This window comes from Coptis chinensis, chromosome 7 (assembly GCF_015680905.1).
Source record: "Coptis chinensis isolate HL-2020 chromosome 7, ASM1568090v1, whole genome shotgun sequence".
NCBI lineage: Eukaryota > Viridiplantae > Streptophyta > Magnoliopsida > Ranunculales > Ranunculaceae > Coptis > Coptis chinensis.
This window is the reverse complement of record NC_141462.1, coordinates 34,886,249-34,895,776: the sequence shown is the minus strand read 5'-3', so window position 1 is coordinate 34,895,776 and position 9,528 is coordinate 34,886,249. Positions and strand designations below refer to the sequence as shown.

The window sequence follows — 9,528 nt, the reverse complement described above, 5'->3', positions numbered from 1 at the left end:
GTGGGGGGGGGTCTTGCGTGAATACATTTAAAAGAAAGATGTATTTTGAGACCTAGAACTATCTAGTAGATGTTCATTAGTTAAACTCATAATACTAATGTTTGTTTTCAGTTGTGATGAGTAATAATAGTATTGTAGAAACCACATTATTAGGGAATGACTGGAGAAATGTATGATTATCTTAAAGGGTAAATTTCTGATTCGGCCATGATAATGTCAGTGTGTTTTCAATTCGGCCACAAATTGCAACTAAGCGCATTTTGTCAGCAACTAGTGGAGTAATGTCAGTAACTTTTTGCACTGAGTTGCTGACAATGGCCGGATTAAGAACAAAATGACATTATCATGGCCCAATCAGAAATTTACCCTATCTTAAAATTGAGTACGGATGATGCATTCCTTCTTGGTGTTTATTTCACATTATTCATATAGAACGGGACTTAATGTGTTCTCTAGGCCTGTGTCCAATAGTGTCAACGCAAGCTCCTATCTCAGCATAAAGCGATACTGACACATTATTGACTAACTTTAGACTTTTGGTCATGGTGATTTGATGTTAACTAAACTTCACTATGGAACTTATATCACTCAGAGTCATATATAATAGAAGTCTTAGCCCATAATGGCGGCTGGGCGCATAAGATCTAAAAGTCTATGTTCGTTTTTAGCTTTTGTTTTTCTGATTTGTCATGTGCCTTCTAATCTCAAAACAAAAAAAGCCAGTTTTTGGGAGATAATACAAGATAGAGTCCCCCTTCGGAGTTTACCAGATGACAACGGAAACTACAAGAAGTGCTGTCAAAATTTGATTTTTGTTGAAGTTATTAAGCAGATGTTTTTTTTTCTTCACACGCTTGACATTGTTTTGCATTGTTTGACACCGTGACACCGTGACACCGTGACAGAAAAATAGCACAACCAACATGCCGGAGACGGTTTGCATTGTTTTTTTATTTGAAGTGAACAAAGTATGGCAGTACGTACGAAAAGAAAGTGGCCTGATATTTTTGCTGATCAAGCCAAGTTATGTACCCATTTATTCCGATGATCCCCTATGATTCTCAGGAAAAAACAAAAAAAAATAAGCGCAAACAAAATTGTACCATGTTGCTGGTTCTAAAAATCTTGATATCTTTCGTACAATTTGTCGCAGTTTATTATGTGACTGCATTTTGATAATACTTTCAGCATTTGAAGTATAATTCTAATGCTCCCAGTGACGAAAACAAACCATGATTGGAACATAATCAACTAAACTAAGAAAAGTGTGCCGAACTCTCTTTGGCCTTAACGGCAGGTATGATCCACATTGTTCTGCTTTTGACAGGAAGTTTTCTTCAGTTGTTGCTCCCTAATATCATTAATGAAGAGTGTCATACTTAAGTATGAAGATCCCCCTTCTTCCATTGCTTCCCTTGCCAACTTTGCAAACTTCATTGTTTTTTTTCTTCTCTCTACTCCTTCATCATCCTTGCATGTAAATTTGTATATAGCTTTCTCAACATCTTCCTTACTCACTGATACTCGAACATTGTCTTCCCCTCCCCAGGGAACAGGGTCAGTGACTCCAATCTCAACTCCAATTCCTAAAATTTGCACAACAAGATTAGTACTTGTGGTGCCCACCCTTTAATTATCAGGCCTCTATCTTTGGTCCTCTCCTCAAACCCCTCTTCCGATAACCATTTCTCCAACTCTTTGAATCTCTCGCAGCTTCTAATCACTCAAATGAATGAGTAATTCGATGCTTCTAGGCCTAAACCAATCTCCTGAAACTGCGCAGATGTTAGGTAACATTGGCTGCCAAGACAAACATAGATAACTGAGTTTGACTGCCTTGAATCGAGCCACTTCAAACATTGGTTCTCGTCAATGGAGGCCTTGTTACCTCTTCCGAACTTATCTAAGACTTCCTTGTTGAATTGAGAAACAGGGCCAACACACCAAACCTTATCTTGTTTGGCCTTCTGGTACCCGTCGATGTACAAAGGCTCCAAGTCGTAAAAACTATTTATAACTACACCATATGCAGTTAATTCAACATCATTTATTCGGGCCCGTATATCGTTAATGTCTGTTGAGGATTTGTGGGATGCTCCAGGCAGACGCGACTTTGTGATCTCAATTTGATCAGGCAAGCCTGGAATAACAAATGTCTCTGACTCGGAGATGATACTCTCAGTCTCATCAGGCTTATGGTGTAATATGTTATGGGAGCAAAAAAGAGAGAAGCAACTGATACCATGGAATATAAGCCTTGGTATATCGAATTTGCGAGCTGTTTCATTTGTCCATGGTAAACCAAAATCAGATATAATACAACTTGGCCTAGGTTCCATTTCTTGAAGTGATTTTTCTAGTGGTTCTCGTAACATAGCAGTTGCTATGAAAAAATTTACCAATGAGTCTGGCGAGGGAAGGGTATCAGCATTTTCACATCCCTCTGGCAGCCCTACTTCTACGTTTGGAAACCGGAGCTCAAGAATTCGTATTGGGAGATTTGACTGCTGAGCACGATCAGTGGTTGTCTTGAACAGCAAGGCGTTTTTGGGCGTCATGACTATGGTGACCACCACGCCCCGCTGAGCAAATAATCTGGCCATGTCTACAGCTGGAATCATGTGGCCTTGGGCCATCAGTGGAAACATAATAAAGTGAAGCGGCTGATCTTGAGCCATTAGAACTAATTGCAAGCTTGTTGCTTGTTGGGAGGAACGTATGTATGTCAGCTATAAATTGGGTAGATGTCTATATCACTTGATTGAAAAAAGTGTCTCTGGCCTGTTTCCAACATTATCAACGCAAGCTCATATGTCAGCAAAAGAAAATCCTTTTCTAACAAATTTCTTCAAGTTTATACTTTTACACTCTATCTTGTGACCGAAGAGAAAGATATTTGGCTGATATATTCTTCTCTCTTTTAGAGGTATATATACACAAGTGATGTAACACATAAATGGAAATAAATTACAAAGAATATATCACAAAATACAACATTGGATACACATATATTATTTTATATATATGTGTCCTTAACACTCTCTCGCAAACTCGACTGTCCTGGAGAGATGAGGTTGGATCGTAAAAATTGAAAATGAGGTTTGTGTAGCCCTTTGGTCAAAATATCAGCTAGCTGATCAGGGGAGGGAACAAACTGGACGCGATGAGTCCCAACAATAAGACGCTCTCGAATGAAGTGATAGTCCAACTCAATGTGTTTGGTCCGACCATGAAACACTGGGTTGGCAGCCATGTAAGTAGCGCTTATGTTGTCACAGAAAAGAGTGATAGGACCTGAAACCAACAGTTGGAGCTCTCGCAACAGATGACAGACCCAAATAGTTTCAGCACACACATGAGCAAGTGATCGATACTCAGCCTCAGCACTGGAACGTGAGACGGTAGGTTGCTTCTTGGCAGTCCAGGAAACCAGGGTGGAACCCAAGAAGACACAAAAACCAGTGGTAGAGCGGCCAAAATCTGGACACCCTGCCCTGTCAGCATCAGAATAAGCCCGAATGGCGAGGGGGGGGTAGGAGAACGACAAATCAGTAAGCCACACTCTAAAAAACCCTTAAGGTATCGGAGAATACGTTTGGCCACAATCAAATGTAGAGTACGTGGAGAACTCATAAAATGGGCAACATGATGAACTACATATGCAATGTCAGGACAAGTGAAAGCCAAATACTGAAGAGAGCCAACAAGCTGACGATACTCAGTCGCATCAGGTAAGGGGTCTCCACTTGAGGTAGAGAGCTGAGACTTGGCACACAGGGGTGCCACAAGGTTTACATTCCATCATAGAGTAATGCCAAAGTTGATCAACAATGTACTTGGTCTATGACAAATGAAGACCAGTGGTAATAGAGGTGATCTCAATACCTAAGAAGTATGAGAGAGTTCCAATGTCCTCACTCTCAAATTCAGCTCCAAGAATAGAGATGAAGGAGGATAGTAGAGATGGAACACTTCCAGTCAGAATAATGTCATCAACATACAGTAACAAAACCATTATCTCTAGTAAGCGGCAAAAAACAAACATAGACAGATCTGCACGGCTTTGAAGAAACCCATAATGAAGAAGAAATGTGCTAAGACGCTGAAACCAAGCTCGAGGAGCCTGCTTAAGACCATAAATAGCTTTATGAAGTCGGCATACATGATCGGGGTTAGTAGGATCAACAAAACCAGGTGGTTGGCACATAAAAACCGTAGCATCAAGAAAGCCATAGAGAAAAGCATTCTTGACATCCAATTGTCGCAAGGACCAACCAGAAGATACAACCAGACTCAATACTGTCCGAATAGTAGTGGGTTTTACCACTGGACTAAATGTTTTGTCATAGTTAATGCCAGGTTGTTGATGAAAGCCTTTAGCCACTAACCGAGCTTTAGGTCGCTCAATAGAACCATTCGATTTCAGCTTCAGTTTGAACACCCATTTGTTTGGTACAATAACCTCACCTTTGGGAGGAGGGACAAGAGTCCATGTCTTATTCTTCAAAAGAGCATTAAACTCGTCTGTCATCACCTGGCACCATTCAGGAAACCGAATAGCCTGTGAATAACAAGTGGGTTCCTCAGTGGAAGAGGTAACCTGGGCAGCAAGTGCACGAGAAAGAAGGTACCGCATTGTACCATCAGTGCAAACTTTAGGTCGGTGAATGCCATCCCTATGACGAGCGACCATAGTATGTCCAATAGGAGGAGGGCCAGACCCTAGATCAGAAGATTACCCATCTGTAATAGCGATAGTGGGTGACTGAGAAGTGCCTGAATTAGTAACCAAAGAAGAATTACTAGGCTGAGATGAGACTGGAGGTGGTGCGGGCACTGTAGGAATATCCTGAGCAAGTCTTGGACTGGCTTACGCGATCCACCGTAGGGAGAATAATAGCGGGGATCACTTTGGGAGGAAGAGCAATGGTAGGAGTGCTACAGGGAACTTGCGGAGATGACTGTCCAGTGGCTGGATTAAGTACCTGAATAAGAACCAATTTGTAGGAGCTGTAAAAGAGCCTAAAGGTGAAGACGACTGAAAAGGAAAAGTTTGCTCATCAAAACGGACATGCAGAGATATATATACTCTGCCAGTAGAGCGGTCAAAGCACTTGTACCCTTTATGCTGCAAGCTGTAACCTAAAAAGACACACTCAGTAGTTATTGGCAAAAGTTTATTAGTCATATAAGCTCCTAAATGTGGATAACATGCACAACCAAAGATACGTAACTCAGAGTAGGATGGGGACTTCCCATAGAGACATGAATAAGGTGATGACCGCTGAAGAATAGGAGACGAGAGAGGATTGATGAGATAGACAACAACAGAGCAGCATCAACCCAATGAGTCAAAGGAACATGACTAGTGAACAAAAGAGTACACGCCATATTAGCTATGTGGCGATGTTTTCTTTCTGCCAAACCATTTTGTTCTGGCGTGTGCGGACAAGAAAACTGATGATGGATGCCAAGGGAGGAGCAGAGTTGCTTGAAGTTACCATTATCAAATTCCCCTCCTCCATCACTCTGGAAATTTTGAAGTGTAGCGGAGAATTGAGTTTTGATATGGGCAAGAAAATTTTGAAAATGATTGAACACCTCCGATTTATGTTTCATAAAATACAACCAGGTAAAGCGTGTAAAATCATCAGTGAACAAAACATAGTACTTGTAGCCAGAATGTGAAATAGTGGGAGACTGCCAAACATCAGAGTGGACAAGAGTAAAAGGTGAAACAACACGTATATCGTTAGATATATTAAACTGGAGGTGTGTGGATTTACCCATAGCGCACTTATAAGAGAAATAAATTAGATGTGAAAACAATAGTTCTAACATGCTAAAATCATTCTAATCAATCTATATTAATACTCTCTATATGTACGACTACATTCTTACCCCTACAAACGGTCATCGCTGGGTACCAAAGGTTGCACACTGGCACCGCCTACGAATGCGACCGACTCGCATCGCCCATTAAGCAGGCCTATTTTTATTGCCAACCAAGCTGGCCAACTAAACTGGCCATCTTTTATGGCCAACTAAACTGGCTGACTTTTTACTGCCCTCTTGTATGGCTAACATAATTGGCCCACTCATCCTGATATGGCAAATTTTGGCATATATACAAACAAGGCAAGATATCTTTCTATAAAAAGATCTGAATAAGATTTTTAGGAGATAAGCCCACCTATAAATATCTCATTTTCATTCCCAAAAGAACTACCTGCATTTTTTAGACTTGATTCCAGAAAGCAATTTGGATACGTAGGCAGCCATTGGTGGTACAGTCTCTCTCATTCCATAACAACCTCTCCAACAAGATCATTGGCGTGTTTGCGTGAGTTCTCACCCAAACATAATTGGTGCTGTCCGTGGTCCTTATTGATGGGCCCTCTTCCACGTTACTTCTTCCAAGCACCATTAATGGCAAAAACTACAAGATCCCAGGTGAACAAGAATGCAAGAACATAACAACAAGAAGAAGAAAATCCGAAAGTTCTAATCAATTAGGAAGTGATAGATCAACCCGCTGCAACAGATCTGTAAGATCAACCTTCACAGCTCCAAGTGCCACGACAACCCAGATCTAGACGTCCACCACCTCAGGCTCTAGTAATTCATCCTTAAGATCTAGATGCTACAAATGCAAACGAAGTGGATCTTGAAAATATGGTGGCAAACGATGATTACCTTACGTTAGAATGATTACCTTTCATTAGAAATGATGCGTCAAAAGTCCATAAGAGAGAAGGAACGCAACAAAAACTTGCAAAAACAACTAGACCAAGGGAAACAAGTACAGAGGGATGACGTCGATGCTGCATCTTCCATAACGGCAAGAGCCCCCAGATCTGGCGAAAACTGGAGTGTATTCAACCGAATACAAGATAATAACGGCAGATCCCATCTATTGGAACCCATCCCTGAACATTGTCAAGATTGCTCAAGGTCAAGTAGACATTCATCACATTCAAGAGGGCGATCCAGATCTCGAAATACCAACAAGACTAGGTGTAGTAGTGGTCATAACACAAGGCATGAAGAACAACAATACACATTGTTAGGTAATCATCATACCTCCCTTAACAGGCCAAGGTCATTGAATGTTGATCGTAGTGCGCCAGAAAGGTGGCCAATAGCCACAATAAGAGGCAGTGTTGGACGCCAAGATTATGACCTTAGACATGGTTTGAATGCGGCAAACCGGTACAGAAGATTTAACACAGATTAGCCTAGAATGCAACCACACCAAAGGAACTACTCCCCAGAATGGCAACCTAGCTTGTCTTACCGACACAGATCTCGTAGTCTAAGGCACCAACAAAATCTAGAAGTAAGCAACAACTGGGGGCGACCACACCATGAGATGCAACATAGTGAAGTCACTCCCCAAGTCGAAAGTCAAGAGGCCGTAGGAGAAGCATTTACGGAACAACAAATCAGAGACATCATAAAGAAAACAATGAGCAATGCGGGTGTGGCTGAAACTCGATGGAAAGACCTTACAGTGAATGAAGATGTCGTTGGGCGATTTTCTCTGCAAAACATCAAGACGACTTCAAACAACTAGATCTTCCTAAGTTTGATGAAGCAGGAGGTGATCCGAACGATCATGTCATGGAATTTAAAAGCAGACTAATTCTCTGGCGTGGAGATGACCCCCTCTTATGCAAACTTTTTCTGTCGACATTAAAAGGAGATTCTCTCCGTTGGCTCTCCGGCCTGCCAGCTCGTTCTATCACATCATTCCAAGAATTAGCAAGTCAGTTCACAGACCGGTTCAGGCATAATTGGACACGTCCTAAGGATGTCAACATCTTGCTAAATACCAAGCAGCAAAAAGACGAAACTCTGGCAAAGTTCGTAATTCGTTTCCGCCAAGTGCAAGCAGAGATTACTGATGTCCCTGACGTAATGATCGTTCATGCATTCAAGGAAGGAATATATTTTTCAATAAAAATGGAATTTACAATTCCCTTGTACGGGACCCCCCCGCAATCCAAGTTCGATTTGTTTACACAAGCACAACAGTTCATTAACATCGAAGAAGATGTTATAGCAAAAGCCTCAAGAGACAAAGATTATTTTCGAAGCAAAGATTCAAGCGATGGTAAAGCCAAACAGAAGCAAAATACTGCGGAAGGACAACAACAAAAATTAGACTACAAAAAGCCGAACACGGTTCATGAAGAAATAAAGCTCACTCCATTAAATGCCAAATATGCAGCAATATATGAGAAGATTAAAGGACGTAACTTACTTTTTCCTCCAATGCCCTTACCTGAAAACACAAAGTCTAGAAGTGACAAAAATCTTTGGTGTCACTTCTATAATGATTTCGGTCATGAAACTGAAGATTGCAGATCCCTCAAGGGAAAGATACAGATGTTAGTTGAAAAAGGACAATTAGACGAGTTTTTACTTCCAAAGACTATAAAACAAAATTTAGCAATGACAGGCTACAATGTCATACTAGCTGGTCACGCCAAAATTAATGACATTTCACGAACAAGGCAGAAGTATGAGCAACGAGCCAAGTTTGGTTTCTTGCGTTAATTTTATCACGTAAATAACATTGATTTTGTAGAAAGAATTCATTCATAAACTACCGAACCCGGTCCCTTATGTTTTAGTGATAAAGACTTAATGGGCGTCCATCATCCTCATTATGATGCGGTCATCATCTCTGCTTTCATTGGATTATGGCGAGTTCAGTGCATAATGATAGACACGGGGAGTTCTGTCAACGTCATTTTTGCAGGTTGCTACAAGAACATGCAGTTTTCAGAGAATTTGGTGGTTGCAGAAAATAATCCAATAGTCAGTTTCGATGGAACAGCAACAACCTCAGTGGGAAGAGTTTCTTTACCAGTCACACTTATGGACAAGATGACAGACATTGAATTCCTTCAGATGAATTGCAAATCCCCTTACAATGCAATCTTAGGAAGGGATTGGCTCCATAGTATGGGGGCAGTAGTCTATACTTTTCATCAGGCAGTCAAATTCCCATCCCTTGGCAAAATTTGTAAGATACGGGGCGACCAGATGGCTTCCCACAGCTGCCACAAAAACATCTTGGAGGAGTATCGTCAGTCCGATATGCAAGGAAATACAGTTCTCAGCAATTCGCAGGAGGTGTCTAAGTCAGAATCAATACAACACAATATTTTTACTGCTAGTTCACGAAATGAAGGGCCACCAACTATAGACCGCTTCTTAGAAGTGTAGATTGGGAATTCAAGCGGTGAAACAACTTTCATATCGGAGGAACTGTCAGAAAGCGAACAAGCAGAGATGATTGCCCTCCTCAGAAAAAACAAGATGATATTTGCTTGGTTAGTGGAACAAATGCCTGGACTTAGCCTAGATATTGCATGCCACACGCTTGACATTGATCCTACAATCAAGCCAGTGCGGCAGAAACCTAGGCGTATGGCACCGGATAGAAAACTCAAGGTCAAAGAGGAGATCGATCGTCTACTCTCAGTCAAACCTAAGAAAGATGGTAAAATGAAAGTG

At 41.2% G+C, this 9,528-nt stretch overlaps 2 protein-coding genes and 1 pseudogene across 2 annotated transcripts; 2 read left to right on the top strand and 1 right to left on the bottom strand.

The window, feature by feature from the left end:
- Nucleotides 1–1,004: 1,004 nt before the first annotated feature.
- LOC147487248 (UDP-glycosyltransferase 73C11 pseudogene) lies at nucleotides 1,005–2,950 on the bottom strand (annotated as a pseudogene).
- Nucleotides 2,951–7,623: 4,673 nt separating this feature from the next.
- LOC147487247 (uncharacterized) lies at nucleotides 7,624–8,562 on the top strand. The gene has a single exon (XM_086573990.1). The coding sequence runs from the start codon at nucleotides 7,624–7,626 to the stop codon at nucleotides 8,560–8,562; it is 939 nt and encodes a 312-aa protein (XP_086430116.1).
- A 90-nt stretch (nucleotides 8,563–8,652) lies between these two features.
- Nucleotides 8,653–9,237, top strand: LOC147487246 (uncharacterized). Its single transcript, XM_086573989.1, has one exon. The coding sequence runs from the start codon at nucleotides 8,653–8,655 to the stop codon at nucleotides 9,235–9,237; it is 585 nt and encodes a 194-aa protein (XP_086430115.1).
- Nucleotides 9,238–9,528: the final 291 nt, after the last annotated feature.

What these genes read in the sequence shown, in the direction of transcription:
- LOC147487246 (XM_086573989.1), top strand. Translation starts at nt 8,653, where the DNA reads ATGGGCGTCCATCATCCTCATTATGATGCGGTCATCATCTCTGCTTTC.
- LOC147487247 (XM_086573990.1), top strand. Translation starts at nt 7,624, where the DNA reads ATGGAATTTAAAAGCAGACTAATTCTCTGGCGTGGAGATGACCCCCTC.